At 45.6% G+C, this 20,147-nt stretch overlaps 4 protein-coding genes and 1 non-coding gene across 6 annotated transcripts; 3 read left to right on the forward strand and 2 right to left on the reverse strand.

The window, feature by feature from the left end:
* Positions 1-1,203: 1,203 nt before the first annotated feature.
* LOC100844200 (pumilio homolog 23) lies at positions 1,204-6,976 on the reverse strand. Of its 2 annotated transcripts, none has more exons than XM_024454818.1 (11): positions 6,738-6,976; positions 6,323-6,585; positions 5,840-6,203; positions 5,452-5,757; positions 5,203-5,364; positions 4,929-5,072; positions 4,247-4,366; positions 3,988-4,167; positions 3,353-3,501; positions 2,321-2,503; positions 1,204-2,241 (listed from the first exon to the last, which is right to left on the reverse strand). In XM_024454818.1, exons 2-11 carry the CDS (start codon positions 6,550-6,552, stop codon positions 1,671-1,673), a joined length of 2,409 nt encoding a protein of 802 aa, XP_024310586.1. In that variant the 5' UTR covers positions 6,553-6,585; positions 6,738-6,976; the 3' UTR covers positions 1,204-1,670. The 2 variants fall into 2 exon arrangements, with proteins under 2 accessions (XP_024310586.1, XP_024310585.1); XM_024454817.1 differs by having other exon boundaries at positions 6,729-6,976.
* A 4,794-nt stretch (positions 6,977-11,770) lies between these two features.
* Positions 11,771-13,964, forward strand: LOC100844808 (BTB/POZ domain-containing protein At3g56230). The gene is made up of 3 exons (XM_003576267.4): positions 11,771-12,249; positions 12,962-13,129; positions 13,325-13,964. The coding sequence occupies exons 1-3, from the start codon at positions 12,034-12,036 to the stop codon at positions 13,814-13,816; spliced, it is 876 nt and encodes a 291-aa protein (XP_003576315.1). The 5' UTR covers positions 11,771-12,033; the 3' UTR covers positions 13,817-13,964.
* Positions 13,965-14,508: 544 nt separating this feature from the next.
* On the forward strand, positions 14,509-14,580 carry TRNAP-CGG. The gene has a single exon. It is a non-coding gene; the product is annotated as a tRNA-Pro (tRNA).
* A 257-nt stretch (positions 14,581-14,837) lies between these two features.
* On the forward strand, positions 14,838-16,436 carry LOC100845117 (alpha carbonic anhydrase 7). Its single transcript, XM_003576268.4, has 3 exons — positions 14,838-15,222; positions 15,314-15,499; positions 15,632-16,436. The coding sequence occupies exons 1-3, from the start codon at positions 14,872-14,874 to the stop codon at positions 16,010-16,012; spliced, it is 918 nt and encodes a 305-aa protein (XP_003576316.4). The 5' UTR covers positions 14,838-14,871; the 3' UTR covers positions 16,013-16,436.
* A 451-nt stretch (positions 16,437-16,887) lies between these two features.
* On the reverse strand, positions 16,888-18,129 carry LOC100845425. Its single transcript, XM_003576269.4, has one exon. It carries the CDS (start codon positions 17,978-17,980, stop codon positions 17,237-17,239), a length of 744 nt encoding a protein of 247 aa, XP_003576317.1. The 5' UTR covers positions 17,981-18,129; the 3' UTR covers positions 16,888-17,236.
* Positions 18,130-20,147: the final 2,018 nt, after the last annotated feature.

The raw sequence follows: 20,147 nt of genomic DNA on the forward strand, positions 1-20,147 counted from the left end.
GATGGCACGGTCTCGAACAAGGAGGGCCAATCACACGTGGCAATGCAGACGAAGAATCGGTGCCCTCAAGCTCGGAGGGATTGCCGGTGACGAGTAATAAGGGTGTTTGGACAAGATGGCACAGCCGTGAATGAGGGGACCAATGGTGTCGACGAATTGCGGTTCGAGGAGCAAATATCTGCAGCATTGAGTTTGAGTAAACACAATACATAAGCAGACGCCCACAAGTACACACGTACACTCACCCCTATGAACACACGCACGCACACCCTACCTCTAAGAGCACCTCCGAGATACTGGTCCGGCACATCATCTTGAGATCGACGAAGTCACCACAGGCGCCTCGTAGTTTACGGGTACGTCACTCCCACTGAAAGCACAACGCTGTTTAGTTCTTGGAATAAATCCAGGAAAATGCGAACACTCATGTCAAGTCGGAGACTTGAACCTGAGTGGGCTGGTTCCACCACAAGGAACCAACTATACCTGGGCAAACCCTAGGCCAGGCCGGGTTAGGGCCGGGCTTCATAAAAGCCCGACGAGCAAACTTGAAGCCGCGCCCGGCCCGGCCCGAAGTCAAGAAAATAGGCCATTTAAGCATTGAAATAATTATTTTCAGAATAAATATATGTATTTTTATACCTAGTTTTCCTAAAACATACTCAATTTAAGGCATTTCGGGCTTTCGGGCCGGGCTTTGGGCAGAAAAGTGAAGCCCGGGCCCGGCCCGGTACACCGAGCTGGTCGGGCCGGGCCACTCATGCCCAGGTATAGAACCAACCACCTGAGCTATGCTCAGTTCGCACTGTATTCCAATTTACTACTACTGCAATTGTTGTATTTCAAAGTGTCGAATGATCTCAACCCATAAATTTACCAGCGGGTGAAGAAACCAAAGAGGCGAATGAACTCCCCCCATAAATTTACCGGCAGGTGAATCCATTCCATCGGTTGGTCGGTCGGCCGGCTAGACTGTATTTCAATTTATTTATTTATTTTGAGGATTAGTTACTTGTCGCAACTTTGCATGCATCTAGACATGTTTTATACGTATTTTATTGTGCAGTTGCATGTGTATCTAAAAAAAGTTGCGAGAAGTAATATAGATCAGATTGTATTTCAAAGTGGCGAAGGCATTGCGTTGGGGACGAGAGACGAGGGAGATCAGAATTTCAGCAGTAGGCAAACTGAAAAACAAGAGGCGGTACAAAAATCTTTTATCTTTGCCTAATTTTGATCTAAACACCACCTGATTTCAAACATGAGAAATGTCTAGCCTTCTGTTCTTCATGTTTGCTTCGATCCGAAGTTCCAAACTAACGAATACAAATTCCTACAATTTCACGTGACCAGTCCCTTGCCACATAATTTAGTCAAAACATACGATGTTTCTTTAGCAACTTCAGCACAACTCTTAGCACCGCTGACAGATGCTAAGATAACTGCCCTGACAGTGTACAAACTACATAAAACAGCATCATGCAAAACAGGATGGAACAGAAAGTGATCGCCATGATGGTAGGTGTGTTCTTGCATCATCATTGTTGGCCATGTCGCGGAAATTCAGTCAGGTTTCCATAGTTCAGAGACCATGAAGTGGAAGTAGCCAGTGTGTAATTTCTTTTAGACGGAAGATGAGCGAGATCACATCGCAGATGATCTGTAATCAGTTAGCTCGTGGAGGAGATTTCGGGCTTCAGCAGTTTCCGGACTTCTCCGGCGGTCAGTTTCTCTTTGCCGGCCAGGGCAGCAAGCTCAGCGATAGACTGTTTCTGCTTGACGTTATTTCTGACAAACGGCGTGCTAGCGCTGTCACGAACAAACGACCTGCCATCTGGTTGGCCAGAATTGGGTCTCTGGTGTTTTTGTTTCTTGTTTGTCTGTCTGTCGGAGAGGAAACTTGGCGATTTGCTCTTGTCGGAGTTCTTCAAGAATGCCGTGCTGGCGGCATCGTTCGCGGGTTTCTTGCCGCTCGATGCTCCCTCAGATGTTTCCTTGGCAGATTTTTGCCTCTTGTTGCTTTTCTGAGATAAACCTTGCTTGCTGGTGCTGGCATCCTCGGTGGTTTTCTCCGTCTTCTCTTTCTGCTTACGCTTCTTTGCTGGACTTTGAGGAGAGAGCAGTTCTTCAATACTCTGGCCAGCTGGTTTACTGTTTAGGCCAAATTCCACTTCAAATTCTCTCTGGGTTCTTTCCTTTGAAGTTTGCACAGCTCTCCACTGGTCTGGCCGTCTTGAGTATCTAGAACAAAATAAATAGTACGTTTATTTACATGCTAAAAAATACGTTAGACTATAAGAGTGAAACAGAAAATACTTACGTATCAACATCCAGCTTCTTTAACAAGTAGATGGCATGCCTTGTCTTAGATAGTTCATTCTGCATAGCCAATAGCTCTGACACTATGGCCTCTTTATGAGAAAAGTTACTGGCTGTAAAACATTTCTCTACCAAGAATGAACCAGAAGGATTCATAGCAATCTCCCCGTAATGGCCTCGCAATCTGTCATGGAATGTATATAAGACTTAAGTTTTCACCTTACAGTACTATGCGAAAATAACCGTTTGGAAGCAGTAAAATGACAATTACTGTGGTGATTCAGTGCAGTTAAATAGCAGGGCTATTTCAGCTCGACAAAACAAAATTATAGGCTATGAGAAATAGCTTTACAAGCTATTGTAGAATTGAGCAGTACTGGACCGGCATGAAATCAAAATGCATCATACAACTACTAAATAGTTGAGTGAACAGATGGTGCAACAAGTTATTATGTATATACGATTATAGCATGACAATACAACGGCATATATTTGAGGAGGGTGCATGGCACCACATCGAAAATCTATCTTCTGTTTTAGGAAATTGTATGGTTGCACATTACCAGATCCTACCTAATATGTGGAACCAAAACCCCTCCTTACTCTCTAGAGTGGCTTGCCGTTGCTTTCAGTGTTCTAACTATGCAAATTTCCAAGTCTACAACAACTTCTTATCACCATTATAGTAATGTACTATGGGTGGTTTGGCGCTAACGCCATAAACAAATAGCAGGCTTCTTCGATTGCTGCAACTAGATAATTACTGCTTAAAAAGTGATAAAAGATATGCTAGTACCAATAGTTCCCTCAAGCACAGGTCCATTACACAAAATTACTATGTATACACGTTTTATGAAGTTTAATTACTCTCAGTATCAACATTTTCTTAAAACAACAATAAGCACATCCTTCGCATATACTGAAAAACTTCAGAGAGAAAACATCCGTGAGGTCGATTGAATCCGTCACAACATGGTTCGAAAATGATAGAAATGATCTCCAGAGAGTTGTGCTATTCAGGAAAAAGGCTTACTTTGCAAAAACTTTGAATTTTCGCTTTGCTGTTGCACTTGAACATAGAAAAGCCTCTAGAACACGGCTGCCTCCAGAGTCCTTGGCAATTTGGAGGATCTTATCAGCATCCAAAGCCAGCAAGCTTGCAACGTATTGCCTAATGTATTGCTGAGCACAGGATGAAAAGAAGGTGTAAGGTTTTAACATTTGTGTTTCCATAGTATTGTTCAGAACATAAGACTAGCAACTTAACTGAATATTTCAGAGGTACATGAGTAAAGCATCAGGTGTTGCTCTTCTAATGTTCAAGAAATAAAACTAGTACGTACTAGGCTTTTGATATATTATTGATCAATTAAAAAAATTATAACCAAGTGTAATAGTGTAGGAGGAAAATGTCAACACGGTTTCAAAGTGAGGATCACACAGCACAGTATACCCAAAAGCTACCAAAAATACATTTAAAAAAATGAGATTGTTGTGTACCCCAAACTATCTGCAATATCACAGGGAATGTGGATAAAATGCTCATATGCACTAGACTATTAAACTGGATATAATATAGTGTAAACCTTTAAAGGTGAAGTCATGCAACAGAAACCATAAAAACTTAAAAAGTATGACAACTTCATTATACGCGTGAGAGTTACATACATGTGGGTATTGAAAGATTGATTGCAGCAACAGGCAACCAAGGACACTCATCTTTACGCCAGGCGGCCATTTCCAAGACGATTTCTCCCAAAGGAAATTCTCAAGAAAAAGTATACGTGCAACGATGCTATCAGGAGATTCAGAATCTGAACTTAATGCTGAAGAAAGAGCTTCAGAGCTCTGCAGTTCAAAGTAGTGGAATCATTTATAGTTTCAGGATCTGAAATATCAATGCAGAAATTTCAAGTTGATAGAGGACCTCAAGGCGATTTGTCTCAAGCCGCTGGCATGCTGCTAAAATGGAAGCCACCACTCCGGTTTTACCTTGCTCAAGAAGCTCCTTAATTTTAGGACCAAGTTCCTCCCAGATTTGCTTCATCTGCCAAGAAACAAAAAGGACTCTAATGATTAAGCATTATCAAAGCATCAAACTTAAACAAGAAAAATGGTAATTGAATGATCAGATATATGGTTCACAAGCATTAGAAATTTGAAACAAATCAAATTATATGCTTCAAAACCACCTATCATATATGTATGTAGAGGGAAAGTTGAAGGTCTTGGGACATGTGTACACACACATAATTATCAGCTCCAAGATATAGAACCCATGACTCAGCGGTGGTTGAAAAGACAAACAAGAATACCCGAGATCAATTAATGGATGTTGCAAACTACAATAGAGAAAGGATGCATGTTTCGTGTTCATCATCAGGACCTACCATGACCATTGTAGCACAGCAAAGGAAGAAAATATGCCAAAAGTCTTACAGATTCTCAATGTGCGGCAATGTTTTGCAGAATGCTAAATAACATAACGCAACGTGAACAGTCAAGTGAGCTTTTATTTCAGCTGAACAGATCAAGTTGCAGAAGAATATCCACTTAAGATCATCCAGTTGAGGGAACTCCCAAGGAACTTTTGAATGCATATGGTATACCTGATCTGCAGTTCTGGTTGATGATATTAGAGCTTGCACCACGTAGTTGCCACAGTGGTGAGATGAGATTGCAAAAAGTACACCCTTAAGAATACCTATAAGCATATTGCTGCGCACCTCCTCAGGAGCAACCTCCATAATGACCTGCAAGCCATTTGCATCCAGTTATTCTTACACGTACCAAATCGCAAGGAGAAAGGCAATGACCAGATGATTACCATGAGTGGCTATATGAGTTGAATGTCATTGGAAAAAAGAGAACTAAAAATCATACCTCTAAGAGATGGCTATAAGCAGTGTCTTCAAGTAAAGCAACTATTTTATTCTTTTGTTCACTGTAATCTTTCTTCTGTGCAGTGTCCTCGTCGTAACCCAGAAGAATTGATATTATGTGGCGCAACTCGTGATCATCACCAACTGATAACTTCAGTGCAGTCTACAGAAGGATATATTATGAGGGGTTATTAGGCAAAATCCAAACTGGCACTATGCATTACAACAAGTGGTGTACAAGAGTCACTACCTGTAAAACAAGGCTACTGTTCTTCTCAGTTAGTAACATAGAAATGTCATCTTTCGTGTTTTGTAACATTTGCCTGACAAAAGATTTGAACATGTCTGAGAAACCATGTTCAAAGGTTGTCGGATTCTGTCCACCTGATCTATTGACACCACAACTCAATCGTTCAGCCAGAACAGCAGATCTCTTTGTAGTGTGGAAATCTTGCAATGAATCTAATGGGACTCCCTTACAAAGACAGAGAAGCGTCCGTAAAACATGGGATCCATGGCAGCTGCACATCACATTAGTAGCATCTGCAGCAACAACCTACAGCAACAATTCAAATGTGAGTTCCCCTGCATACAACGGAAACAGGGAAGACAACACCCACTGAAAAAAAAAGAAATACCTTGCATATCTTATTCAACGTCTCTTCTACAATGACCCTGGAGGACTCGTCATCAAGATGTGTTGCCAGTGACTTGAGAGCTGCTTCAGCCACATGCGACCCAAACTTGTCTGTGGAAATCACAGGAAAAGACTGCATACAGCTGCGGAGGAACATGCATAACTGCTCCAACTCGCAACCTTGGATGAGAATCTGCAAGGTGTGGCTTATTACACCGTCAGTTACGAGTTCGAGCTCTTTCCCTTTAGTTTCCTCCAAAGCATTGGCGCATATAGTCGAACGCTCCTCCAAATCGATCTCCTTGTTTTCAAAGAGATTCGATATCTCCAGAAAATACTTTGCCGTCTCAGGATCGACCTTTTTCCTAAAAGTTAATGGCCACAACAAATTAGCAATTTATGTGTACTCATACACTATAACTAGGTTATCTCATCCTGCGTTCAATAATAGGACAAGTAAATTCGAGAGCGTACGGAACCATACCTAATAACATTTGCAGCAGCAGCTGATGCTCTTGGGGGTACTGACGCATTCTCATTCTTCATCGAACTATCCAAATGCCGGCTCTTTCCATGCCTACCATCCTGTCCCTTGTCCCTTTTCCCATCTGAAGGCCTAGAACCACCTTTCCGGGGCTTCTGGCCCATATCCTTCCCTCCTTTCTTCTTGCCAGGCAAGCTACCATCATCTACCAAATCGCCTTGTCTAGGCATGTGGCCAGTGGTGTGGTCCGATGACGAAGACGACTGCAGAACACGCAAAGGGAACCAGAATAAGCACTCCAGAAGGGGGCTATACGAAATCCCGACACCCGGAAGTTTCTAGAGGTCTTTGGGTTTCGTTATTCGGTCACTGGATGGCACGATGATGAATTGATGAGCATATCTACCTTGGTTACCTCGGGACGGGAACCAATGGCCGGGGGGAAACTGCGGACCGGGGTTTGGGGAGGCGATGAGGGCGAACGGGAACGGCGACGGCGTCGGCGGTGAAGCTAAGCTACGGCACGGCGGCGGACACTGGACAGTTGGTCCGGAGGGCACGTCGGCGGCGGCGGCGACCTAGGTAGGCAGGCTCACTGTCGCGGCCTCGCGGGAGAGAAGAGAGAGCCGATGATGGGTTTGGACTGGAGAGCAGGAGCTGGATGCCCAAGTAGTGGCCCACGCCTTGCTTGGGCCGCTCAGGGTATTCACTGGCCGACCGAGAGCGGGCTCGATGGATTGAAGCCCAAGAAGGGGCCGCCGGGCTCATATTTAGCCGATGCAAACGGGATCCGCGAAAGTCCCGCTTCTAGTTCATTTTTCAAATTTTCTATTCAAATTTTTGTTCAGAATTTGAATAAAAGATTTGAGAATTGAACTAGAAACGGGACTTTCGCGGGATCCCATTTGCACCCTTACTCATATTACTTGTTTTCCTATTCTCAAAAAACAAATTATTTGTTTGCGAAAATCACTCGCCAACAAATTATTTTTGCGTGCGCACACGATGGCCGTCGATCCGGACCTCTGTTTACTCGTCGACGATCGTAATACTCAGTCCGTTCTATATTATTAAGTGGCGAAATATTACATGTATCTACACGTTTTTGGGTATAGATGCATCCATATTTGGACAAACTTGAGTCACCTAATATGAAACGAGTAAGTATATGTTTGTTAGGGCATCTTCAATAGGAAGCCGGTACTAATTTTCATCTCATGCCTTCTCTCTCCTCTCTCTTTTTAATTTTCTTCTTTCTCCTAGCGAGTCCACATGTCATGCTTTATTCATTTTTTGTATCCGTGCACAAGTTGTTGTTTCTGCAAGTAACTAGTACTATCTTTTTGCAGATCTCTCCTCCACATGGGACTAGTATCTCTCCTATTGGAGATGCCCTAAGGTCGCTCCATTTCCATGTTGACATGCATGCGACAACACAAAGATTCTTGGAACGATCGTGTCATTATATTTAATCAGTTGTATATATATATTCTGCTTTCTTTAATCAGTTGCTCTTATATCAAGCAAATGTAGGGGGTTGGGTGAGTAGTGGTTAACCTGTTAACGAATGATGGATGGATGGATGGATGGATGGATGCATATAGCGTAACCGTGCATCCCATATATACAATGCATTCCAACCTCCAGACATCTTTCCACTTCCTTCAAAAGACTTCTTCCTCTTCTTCTTCTGATGTTGGAAAGTCCCTCTCAACCTTCTGCTCGGCATGATTCTTAATTCTTCATGCATTATTATATTATATATGTGTGGTCATCATACTGTCTCAAAATAAAATTTACAGACTAGTTTATCGTACATGCATGCCCTGGTCCTACAACTATTAGTACTACTTATAATTAGGAGTACTTCATTTAATCATGACAGTTCTTTTCTGCTAAGGTTTGAACCTAATTACAGTTACACCCAAATTAAACGCGCGCTCCGGGCCCTTAATTAATTGGAATGGACTCATGATCATTATGTACAGTACGTACATGGACACAACAGCCTGTGTTTGCCCAACTTCTACTGTAGACAATTGTACCTAAGCTCCCATTAAACCAAAAACAGCAATTCCAACAGCCGATATATATCTGCATACGGTTTCTTAATTTGCAAGCGTACGAGACATTCTATCTTTCTGGTAGGGTAATTAAAATTCCTGAGTACCGACTACTGTACAATAATATTGCTCATGATTGGGTGTTATCCTACAATTTTAAATATGCATCAGTTGACGTGTCAACAAATCATATTCCATCTGAAAAATTTGTAGATTAGCTGAGGTCATTTTGGACACAACTAATATGTGCTGGAATAATTAAACCAACTGGCATACCACGCATGCACAACTACATTCATAATTTTTCACACATCTTTATTCCCTTTTTGGAGGCATTTCACATATTTTTCTCATGAGGAAAATTAAGCCTAATCATCAGTTTAAAAAAATATTTGTTTGATGGATTTTTGTCACAATATTTCGGCAAAATGATAAAAATAAGGACGCATATTGACCATAATGAAGCACGGTAATTTACAAATACTATTGCCAAAATGCTTCCAGTATACAATGAAACAAGTGTTCATTTTCTACGCCACCTACATATATTTATTTCAAAGAGACACTCATTCAAAGACCACGGCACTGCATACTCTGTTTAGAAGTCAATAGCAACAGTCAACACAAATAGATGGGATGTCTCATATAAAAATCCTATGTACGTGCTCAGGCTGCCCTAACACAAGTACATGCGATTATTGGCTTCAATTACCAAGATAATAATTTTGTCTGCCAATACAAGTCGGCCATCCATGCATGGGCCCACAGATCTGTTGCTACATGCAAGTTTTTTTACCAAGGAGAGGATGGTAACGTATATGAATCCACCGGTCAGCGGTCAGCTTAAATCACGACTGGATATATATACACGTAGTCAAACGGAACGGCTCCAGAGATTTAGAGATAAGCATCGAGCCGTTGGCCAACGATGGGTATCTTTATCTCTGGACGGGTTGCTCGTTGGACGAGGAGATATTTGGGCCTGGATTTACAAGCAAGTTTGTTAGCTCATAACGGCAGAATGGCTCCGGAGATCTGGACGTGAACCATGTATGCCGTATAAAAAGAGGCATGTTAGCTGCAGTCAAGAAAAGGGGGGGCGGAGGAGCGCCGCGGCGCCCTACACGAAGAGCCAACACGCATCGCAGCAGGCTGATCACAGCGCGTGCCCAAGGCGGCGGCGGCGGCAAGCTGCGCACGAAGAGAAAAGGATAGCTCCCAGAGCAGAACACAACACGAAGTACACGCAGAAGCAAAAGAAGTCCTTGAAGTGCTGCTGGTCTTGGGTCTTGTATATGCATCAATGAGGATGCCGTCTTCTCCTCCACCATGCATGGGTATACATATACTTTTGTTTCTATTGTTTTTTCCTCGATCCAGATGCAGATGCAGAGATGAGGGCAGTTGGCCGTCAGGGCAGTATGAGAAGAGAGCAGCGGGAGGAAGATCGCTGGAGAGAGGCAGGCAATCGGAGGAGCAGCACTACGTCAAGATGATGAAGAGGATCAGAAGATAGAGGAGGAAGAAGCCAGGCGGCCACCTCCGGAAGATGACTCAGAGGAGGATATTCAAGACAAGATCGCGTCAGGCGACTGCTCTTGCAGGGATTGCAGCAGAAGGAAGATCCTTGAGAGAAGATCAGCCGGAAGGTGCAGGTCGACCGCCAAAGGGATTATCAAGCTGATCGATGCAGAGTGTTGAGTTGTGTCATCGAGTAGTCTTCATTATGCTTGATTACGAAGAAGAGTTAGAAGATGGCATACAAGGCTCCTCCTGTACAGCGCCAGCAAGGAGATCATGCTCTTCCCGACGCAGCGTCGTCACCACGGATGGACCACCATTGCCATCTACAAATTTGTGAGGTCCACGGCTCTACCTGGCGCCGTGTTGTCGTCGCGGACGGTTAAAAAAAGAAAGAAAGAGATATTATGGCATCCGTGGCTCTACCCGGCGCCGTGTCATCGCCACGGATGGACCACATCATTGTCATATGTTTCTACAGTCTTTGTGATGTCCGCGGCTCCTCATGCGTCGTGCGGACGGTCACTCTTCATTTGTGAAGAAGAGGCAACGACTGCTAGGCATCTCGTGTCTTCACATGGAGATCTTCGCCCCAAGGTCACAAGTGCTCTATGAAACATGTGTACATCGTGGCCAATGGATGGCATACATACACATAAGAGATTTCTGCAAGAAGCCCTGCTTCGTAGGCCGATCACAAGAACCAGAAAATAGAGATTAATTCATTGTTTGAAGCATCATTGTTTTGTCTTGTGTGCCTTCCGTGGCCACCATCACCCTTCACATGCTGAATGTTGAATAGATGAAGCAAGAAAAGATTAGTTGTGCATTGTCATATTGTTAGATCAAGATGAACTCCAAAAAGAAGTCAAGAGATATGTTGCTAGTATGGTACAACTGAATATCTTCATCGATACCCTCATGGTCACGGTAGTGGCTAAGAGCGCGGATGAGACCAGAGGTTCAGATTCTCATATCCGACCGACGAGGCTGGGCTTCATGATTTAAATGTCATCCGATATCAATTCTCATACGGCTATACATGAGACAAAATCATTGTAACACATGTTTGTATGTAAACAATCATATAGTGAATTTCGCCTCCGGGCCACCGTGTTTTTTTTCCCAATTTAGGGTTTCCACGTTAAAACATGTGTCCCTTGTGTTTGTGTTGTTTGTTTGGATGCATGACCTTGCGATGATCTGAGCCCAAGATTTTATAAAGATGACCATTGACACTTTGGTGTAGCATAATCAGAAGTGTTCTGCGAGTATATATATACTGTAGATGTAATTAACTGAAATTCTTTCGAGATTTCAGAAATCAAGAATCCTCGATCGTCAAAGTCAGATAATTATCCAGACACACTTCAAAAAATACATGTGAAAAGGGAAGTTGTAAATTGTCAAGAATTGACAAAAATACAAGTTTCCCTATTCCCATGTATTTATATCAGTTTAATTTGTATACTATAGTATACTGGCACGCCCGCACTCAAAACGCCATAGCGAATAAATTTAAATATTTATCTTGCAAAAACAATATTAAAGGCTAACTAAGAGCAAGAATAATAAGGGATGCAAGCAGACTATAAGGATTTAAATATGTTATTTTTGCTTAGTTGGAGGGGAGAGAATAGGAGAGAGAAGAGGAATGAGCTATTAACTAATAGGCAGTTGCAGCACGTGCTACTAGAAACCATGCGAGAATGCAGTGTGGGCCATATATTGATAAAGTAGTATAATCTTATATCAACTATTATACATGCTAGCTATTGCATGGCAGCAACTTATAGCCAACTGCTGGCTAAACTATTAATCTTGCTATAATGAGAGGACAGGAATTCAGTTAAGAATTCCAGTGCTTTCTGCTTTAATTTAGTCCGTCCGTCGGCCGGCCGGCTAGCAACCACCACAGAATATAGCAACCCACCATCTCCATTCCTCCTTCCTTCCTTCTCCCAAACAAGCTTATATCATCTCCCCCAACACGCAGCAATGGCGACCTTGCATCTTTCTTCCAGTAGTACTAGCTAGCAACATCACCATTGCAAGTTAACACACTAGTCCCAAGGGCGCCTCGGCCGGAGCAGAGGAAGAAAGGAATTAATTAAGCACGTTCTGTATATGGATTGCTGCATCTGCGGGCCCATGGCGGCCATCTACAGGCCGCCGAGGAACACCATCTGCGCCCCGTGCTACGAGGGCGCCAAGGCCATCGTCGCCTCCCTCGACGACGCCGACGACGACAACGAGCAGCTCGCCGCCGGTGCCCATGCTGGCGTGGTGTTCAAGCCGGCCCGTGGGCCGTTGATCAACCGTAACAACAACGGCTCGACCAAGGCAAGTACTACTACTATAACTTCCTTTTACAAAATAAAAACTTCTTAAATCCTCACGGTCTCTACCGAAGATGCATAATTTGAAGTTCTAATCTGAATTGAATGCTTCAGTTCCCTTGAATATATTGACATCTTCCCTTAAATATCCTGAACTGATCAGCAAGATAGCTGGGTACTCTCTCGTTCCTAAATACGTGGTTTTAATGTAAATTTGTACTAAAATCACGATAAGTATTTAGAAAAAAAGGGAGTATAATTTTGGCACGAATATGTACGAGAGAATCACAGGGAAAATCTGCATTTAGCACGAGAGACAATAACTAAATGTGGTGTCAGGTCAACATATATGTCAGCACATGTTACAATTAAAACATTTATGAACACGAAAAGTCGAAAATCTCTCGCCTTTAGGTCTCTGGTCTGCTGTCCTGTCACGACAATCTCACTGACCGGCCGGCCGGTGAGGTCGCTAGCCGCCTGCCTGGATGTCCCCATCGGATGCAGAATTGCATGTCCGAACAGACAGAAGGGGTTTGGTTGATGACAATGACACTTTTGACACAAAGACCTCATGATTGATATTATGCTTAAAGTTGTACACGCTTTTCAGATTAACAAAGGAGTAGGCTATACGATGCTGTCTGCGAAAATCCTTTTTCGGCGAAGAAAAGTTCTACTGATTTCCGTTGCATTGTTTTGGTTGATTGCTGCAGGGGATGAGAGAGGTATGGGAGCATGTGAAGGACATGCGGAGCATGGGAGAGGAAGCCAACGAGCGGGCCAGGTTCCTGTCGCTGGGCTTCGGGCCGAACGCGGCCCACACAGACATCGTGCTGAGGCCCGGTAGTGGGCCGCCAATCCCAGCCCACAAGGCCATCCTGGTGAGCCCTTCTTCCTCCACTTGCCCATGATGATTCAGTTCGTTGTGATAAACATATTGAGTTTTATATACCGAACCATTTCATCCAAAAGTTCAAACTGATTGGAAAAAAAAAGACAATTCATTTATACTTCAACAGCCCATGGGGTCTTCGGGTCCGAGCGATACCGAACTAACAGAGCTGATGCACCTGCAGGCGGCAAGGTCGGAGGTGTTCCGGCACATGTTGTGCGACGAAGAGCGTGTGAAGGCAGGCCCCGGCGCGGGCGGCTGCGTGACGCTACCGGAGCTGGCCCATGATGAGTTGGAGCTCCTCTTGGGCTTCCTCTACACCGGCACCCTCGATCTGGACTCGACGGAGACAGAGACAGGCGAGAGGAGGCTGCGGGCGCTATTGGTGGCAGCGGACAAGTACGACGTGCCGTTGCTGGCGCGAGTGTGCGAGGCGCGGCTGGCGGTGGAGGTGGGGCTAGCGAACGCGCTGAGGACATTGGAGGTGGCCGACCGGGTCGGCGGTGGCGGAGGGGGGAAGCTGAAGGAGCGGGCCATGGCGGTTGTGGTGGAGCACGCGGGGACAGTGGTGTTCTCAGAGGAGTACGAGGCGTTCGCTGCCCGGAATACCGTTCTGGCAGTCGAGGTCACCAGGGCGCTGCTACTCGCCGCCGACAATGCCGGCGCCAAGGCCTAGCGGTAGTTCACACACACGGAGAGATATTTTCTATACATAGTTAATTCATTGTTTTACTTTACAGGTTTACATGTGTACATGTAATGTCGTATGAAATGCAATATGAAAATGGAATGCATAATATATTCAGGTTCCTTTTTGTTTTCTACCCAGTGAGTTTTCTTCTTTACGATGCTACCCACACAAGTGGTACCTTCAATGCAACGCTCGTTAAGGTCACCACTGCCGCCACAGGTGTTTTTAGCTGCCTAATCTCTTCACATTTCATAAAGGTTGGCACGGTTTTGAACTAGCTCAACCTTTATGAAACGAATGAAGTAGTAAAATGCATTTATTATATATTGGGCCAGGTTATAATTGTTAGTCCGCTCGACTCCAACACGTGTAATCCAAATCCAAATGTAGCCTACTGACCACATGTCAATGGCTCCACATGTTCGGAACAAATTTCAACATGTACGTACTGACGACATGTCGATCGCCGCTAATTGTTGATTTCTCGATCCAAAAGGATCGAGGGTTTAATGGTTGATGTTTGGGCTATGTATAGAATCTTTTTTTAGACGTCGTGTCTCACAGATTCGATGAGATGATGGTACCTTAGTTAGACGCACTGTCAGAAAAGTAAATGGCAAACGAATGATAACACACACTGGAATAATTAAACTTACTTACGGAACAAATCACAAGTCGGGTGTTTGGTCTAGTGGTATGATTCTCGCTTCGGGTGCGAGAGGTCGCGAGTTCGATTCTCGCAACACCCCCAAAATCCAAGTTTTTGCCCAATCTCTTCTTCTTTTTTTGTTCCAAGGAATTAACTTCCAGCTTTATTACCGTCCACTGATTAGCATCAGAAAATTTCACAACCGATAGCACGGGGCTAAGCTAAGCTAATAAGCTAATTTTGTCCCTGGCCCGTCCAAACCGGCCGGCCACCCCTGCAAACTTGCGGTCCAAAATCCGCCCCTGTAAAAATACAAGCGCGGCAAATCAAAAGCCAGCATTCCCAACTCAAAAAATATTAGCTCCAAAGATCAAGACCCCGATTATAATCCATGAATCCGTCCATGGTGCCGCCGGCAATGGCGCTCCGCCGCGCCGTCCGACAGCTGATCCTCCTCCTCGCAGTCTTTATCGCTGCGTCATCGTCGTTGTCGTCCGTTGTTATCGCCGCTGATGAGGCCGGGCCGGCGTACCAGTACACGGCGGGGACCAAGGCCGGGCCGGAGAACTGGTTCAAGCTGAGCCCCAAGTACAGCGCATGCAACGGCGGCGCCGCCGTCCGGAAGCAGTCCCCGATCGACATCACCACAAAGTCCGCCATCCCGAAACCTGACCTCGACCCGCTCACACGCAATTACCTCGCCTCCGATGCCACCCTCGTCAACGACGGCAAACACATCTCGGCAAGCCCCGGCCTTGTACCCAATCCCCCATCTCATTGTGAATTCATCCACTGAATTTGAATTTTAAGTATCGAGGTTGATGATGATGCAGATAATGCTAGCGGGGAAGCCGGGGACGGTCACGATCGGCGGGAAGGCGTTCGGGCTAAAGAAGCTCCGGTGGCACACGCCGTCGGAGCACCTCATCAACGGGAAGCGCCACCCGCTCGAGCTCCAGATGGTGCACGAGAGCGAGTCCGGCTCCGGCGAGGTCGCCATCATCGCCATCCTCTACAAGGTGGGTACCAAATGAACTAAACTTTCAAAATCACATCAGTTTTTTTTTAAGAAAATAGTTTATTCGTTTGAACTAAAGAGGGTTGGAGAGTACCCTGATGGGTAACCGTTTTTTTTGCACCTGTATGTATAGGTGGGCAAGCCGGACTCGTTTGTGGTGCAGCTGAAGAAGAAGCTGGCAGAGCTGGCGAGGGACAAGTGCAAGTTCTACGACCCGGCGTCGACGGCGGAGGAGGCGCGGGTGGCAGCGGGCACGGTGCACCTCCGGTCGCTGCAGAAGCGGACGGGGAGCTACTTCCGGTACGCCGGGTCGCTGACGCAGCCGCCGTGCTCCGAGGGGGTGATCTGGAACGTTCTGGGGAAGATCCGGCAGGTGAGCCAGGAGCAGCTGGACTCGCTGACGGCGCCGTTGCTGTTGGGGGCCCAGCACAATGCCAGGCCCGTGCAGCCCATCAATGGCAGGGTTGTCACCTTCTATAACCCGCCCAACAGCACCATCTCCTTCGAGATGTGATCTGATAGTCATGATCCATCCATTGATCCATTGTTAATCCTGTGGAATGGATTTCCATTTGTGTGCTGCTGATTGGTTGATTAGCATAGGAACTTGTTCTTTCTCCACTCTCTGATCTTCTACGGTGTACTCTACTGACCGATTAAATTTTCTCCTTTGGTAAGTTCTTTCTGCTTGTTTCAAGTTTGAACTGGTCGATCTGGTGAATGGATTGTTCTTATTTGTAAGATCTCTGTTAATTTTCTCAGGCGACCTTGTAACTGTATATTGGTTAATTACTCTGAAATCTGTGATGATATGGACATGAATTACTCTGTAAGTTTTGGTGCTGATCTTCCAGATGCCAGAGGCTAGTGCTCACTAATACTAATGCAGTGTGTAATAGACTCCACTTCAGTGGTTTGAAAAATTCAGTCTTGTTTGAGATCTGTTTTGAGCTTTGCGTCCACCTCTTTAAAAATTTGAAATTTTTGTTCCAGTAATATCTGAATGGATATCACAATGAACACGGCATGCAAAGTGCCTGAACAATGCAGATGTCTACTGAGATGTTCAGGAAACAGCGAAAATGACATGGTATCTGCTCTGCCATAGATGTCTCAACTTCTTTCCACGTGCTTGTGGAAAAATATACTATCAAGACTATGAAAGCATAAATTCGATAATTAATAAACATTCTTTTCAGAATTGAACAACCTGATAATAGTCAAAGCATAATTAGCCGGGGTTGAAGTTTCGTGAATTCTTTTTCATAATGCTTGAGGAAAAGCTCGATTCGGTTAGACCGGCTCATCGAAGTTGACCGATGGAACTAATCAAGGAGCACCGTCAGCAAAGGTAACATATTAGAGGAGGAACTGAAGCTGCAACTAAGGTTTTGTAATCAAGAACAGTCCTTGAATTTCTCACCAAATTTGTACAGTCATACACAGCACTCCTCCCTGAAGAACATGTATTGTGTGAGCTTGCAACAAACCAAAACCAGAAACAGAAGCGCCAGATTAATCAGCCACCAAAAAAACTCCTGTAATTTCTTTCCCAATCCATATCATCATTGTGCCCCAAATCTCATCACCCTAATTAGAAATTCCGGTGTATATGTACACACACGCACAATCTTAACTGAAAGCCTAAAACATCGACAGTAAAAACAAGCAGCAGAAGAACCAAACCCAAGAGAAAAGAAAGAAGAAAAATCCCCATTTCGATGCGCGCGAAAGAATGCTACAAGGGCCCAGATTTCGCCACGCGGTCGTCTTCATCAGCCCCGGCCGCCGCCCAGCCCGCCGCCCGCCTCCCCGACGCGAACCGCATCACCCCTCCCAGCCCCGGTGCCGGAGCCGGCGGGTCTTGCTCCAGCACGTCGATCGCCGGCTTCGCCTCCCTCCGCGGCGGAGGAGGCGGGGACCAGTCGACGACGCTGTCCACGGCGCTCTTCCGCGACCGGCTTCGGCGGAGCCCCATGAACCCGCCGAACCCAGGACAGCACCCTCCCCCTCCCCCTCCCCCTCCGCCTCCTCTGCTCGTCGTCTCCTCCATCTCCGGCGGCGGAGGGCGGTGATGGCTGCGGCGGCGAGCCCGCTCCCGCTCGGAGAGGACCTTCCCGATGCAGGACACCTGGGGAGACCCGGGCTCCGGAACGCCCTGCCTGGCCTCCCGCCCGCCGCCGCCCGTCTTGGCCTTCCTCGGGAACATCGCCGGCGGGTGCTGCTGGTGGTGCTGATGGCTGTGGTGGTTCCTCCTCCCGCCGCCGCCGAGCTTGCCTGAGAGGCCGATGATGGGCGCCGCGGTCGGCTTGAGGTTCCCGGAGACGCGCTGCGATCCGCCATGGTGGTGGACGTTCTTGAGGAGGCACTTGGGGTTGGTGTTCTCCTTGAGCGAGTCGTCGCGCTCGTACACGCCGCCCACGTCCGACCAGGTTACGTCTTCGCCGATCCGCAGCCGCGTCGAGCCCGGCGGCGCCGCCATGGATTCGAGAGATTGCGGGTGGTGCTCGGTCAGATGGAAGAAGAAGAAGAAGAAGAAGAAGAAGAAGGAGCAGAGGAGATTTTGGGTGGGCGGCGAGAAGAGAGTGGGGGGATTTTAATGGATTGCGGGCGTTTGCGTTTGCCGGGAACGCGCGCGCCGGTCCTTGTCTTGACTCCTGTTACAATACTATCTTCTTGGGTTAGTAAACGGAAGCAGTATATACGGGTTTAAAGGAAGAAGATGGATTACGGGGTTTATTTACGTAGACCTGGTTCACGGAAACGCCAAAATGCCCTAAAATGTCTGAAAACGAAACTCCAAGTTATTTCAGCTATAAATCCAATTGGTAGCTCCAGTGCGTAGTACCACCTCCCAGCATGGTGTCAGCTATAAATCCAATTGGCAGCATTTGTTTAGTACTACTAAAATTTACTCATTAAGATTCGCCGCGGTTTCACTAGGGCGGTAAGACGAGAGTAGTGAAAGCGGAGCGAAATCTCGACAAAAACCGCGGTAAACGAGCGAGCGATGGAAATTTTATTTCGCGAGTTCTAATTTTGAGGCAGGAGTGAAATCCTGGTGCTCTGCTCATTTCTTAAAGTCCGATCAAATTTATAACTTTCCGGCCAAATTTTGATTAAAAATAAAACTTGGTTTAAAACAGAGCTGGAATATTATACTGAGTACTATTTTGGATTGAATGAAAACAGGTCATGCATATAATGCACCGGTTAAATTATGAAGAGAGGCCTAGCTAGCTAGGTGCAAGTGCCACGTAACGTGCTAAGTACACTTGTTCTTCTTGGCCAGGTAGGCCTTTGCTTGAGATTAACGTTGGCGAAGGCGACGTGTTTAGAACGGCCGGCCGTTGCATGCAGTTGCCCGCGTCTTAAGCTAACAGGCGGCTATCTCTGCATATGCATGTCTCTGTCGATTCCCGCGGCTTCTTTGACTTTTCTTTGACCTCGGGCTCGTACATGGCTGGGGCCCACACCGCCCAGCTGGCCCCACCTCCTCCCTCGCTCCATCGTCAACCAAACCACAGGCAGGGTGGCGGATCCAGAAAAAAAAAAGGATAGTCCAACGGTAATATTAATCATCAAATTAATTTTTTCTATTTTGTGAGTGATGTTCGAATGATCATCATGAAGGGGACCAAAATCTCAGCAACCCCCACTGACCACTCGGAACCACACCGGCCGACGGGCGGAGAAGCCATGGGCCATGGCAGCGGCGGCGGCTTGGTGGGCAGACAACCTGGAGGCACGTCTCCAAAATCAACTGGCCGGAGAGGCAGCAGGCAGCGGGGAGACGAGGGGATGAGAAAAAAAAGACGAGGGGTTCAATGAAAAGCACGTGACGGCTGACATGCGGGATCCACATGCAAGAAGTACTGTCAAAATGGGTTAAGTCGTTTTTTTGGGTGATGTGAGACAATTTGAACAAAACATGTGGTTACGCGGACAAATTAGCAAAAGTTGGGGCTCGTCGAGATGACTGACTCGAAACCTGTGATTCTATGAAATTTACTCTTTTATATATGTATATGATGAAATTTAAGTCCAAACTTATCTGCGATTAGTAGCAGAGAAAATGAAATCAGCCTGAACCGCAATAATTCATTGTTTGGCGCTATTCATTTGTATATTTAATCTTTTTAATTCCATTTTTTCTCTATGTTGTGGCTCGTTGAGAAATTAAGTTCCGAGTTGAAAATTTTGCATATTTGTGGAACGTCACATCTCCAGTTTTTGTAGGAATTTTTTGAAACTTTGTGAACATGATTTCTATCAAATTTGTATGGTAAAGAGAGTTTTGACCTGATTTTTTTTTTCTCGTGGTTAACTGGTGTTTATGTTGCGGTTACTAGTAGCTAGAAAGGTACTCGAGGGCTCATTATAGCCTCAACCCGTATTGATGATTTGTGGCTGTCTATAGTTAGCTGATCAGTTTTACACCATGTGAGTGGACTTGACAGAATAATCACAGTGTGACTAACTAGCTCAACCACCATCAGACTTCAGCCGTCACTCTCTACGTCATCTTCAGCTCTGTCGCCTTCAGGTTTTGTAGTCTTATATTGTGCTCCCTCCCTCTCATATTAAATGAGTTTGTATTATATGTATCTAAACGTTTTTAGGCATAGATACAAGCATATTTAGACAAA

This window comes from Brachypodium distachyon, chromosome 4 (genome assembly GCF_000005505.3).
Source record: "Brachypodium distachyon strain Bd21 chromosome 4, Brachypodium_distachyon_v3.0, whole genome shotgun sequence".
Taxonomy (NCBI): domain Eukaryota; kingdom Viridiplantae; phylum Streptophyta; class Magnoliopsida; order Poales; family Poaceae; genus Brachypodium; species Brachypodium distachyon.

Coding starts and splice junctions, on each gene's coding strand:
- LOC100844200 (XM_024454818.1), bottom strand. CDS start 6,552: ATGCCTAGACAAGGCGATTTGGTAGATGATGGTAGCTTGCCTGGCAAG. Junction 2,504..3,352: donor AAATTCAAAGTTTTTGCAAA/GTAAGCCTTTTT, acceptor ATTCCATGACAG/ATTGCGAGGCCATTACGGGG. Junction 2,242..2,320: donor AAGAAGCTGGATGTTGATAC/GTAAGTATTTTC, acceptor ATTTTGTTCTAG/ATACTCAAGACGGCCAGACC.
- LOC100844808 (XM_003576267.4), top strand. CDS start 12,034: ATGGATTGCTGCATCTGCGGGCCCATGGCGGCCATCTACAGGCCGCCG. Junction 12,250..12,961: donor ACAACAACGGCTCGACCAAG/GCAAGTACTACT, acceptor TGATTGCTGCAG/GGGATGAGAGAGGTATGGGA. Junction 13,130..13,324: donor CAGCCCACAAGGCCATCCTG/GTGAGCCCTTCT, acceptor ATGCACCTGCAG/GCGGCAAGGTCGGAGGTGTT.
- LOC100845117 (XM_003576268.4), top strand. CDS start 14,872: ATGAATCCGTCCATGGTGCCGCCGGCAATGGCGCTCCGCCGCGCCGTC. Junction 15,223..15,313: donor ACGACGGCAAACACATCTCG/GCAAGCCCCGGC, acceptor ATGATGATGCAG/ATAATGCTAGCGGGGAAGCC. Junction 15,500..15,631: donor TCATCGCCATCCTCTACAAG/GTGGGTACCAAA, acceptor CTGTATGTATAG/GTGGGCAAGCCGGACTCGTT.
- LOC100845425 (XM_003576269.4), bottom strand. CDS start 17,980: ATGGCGGCGCCGCCGGGCTCGACGCGGCTGCGGATCGGCGAAGACGTA.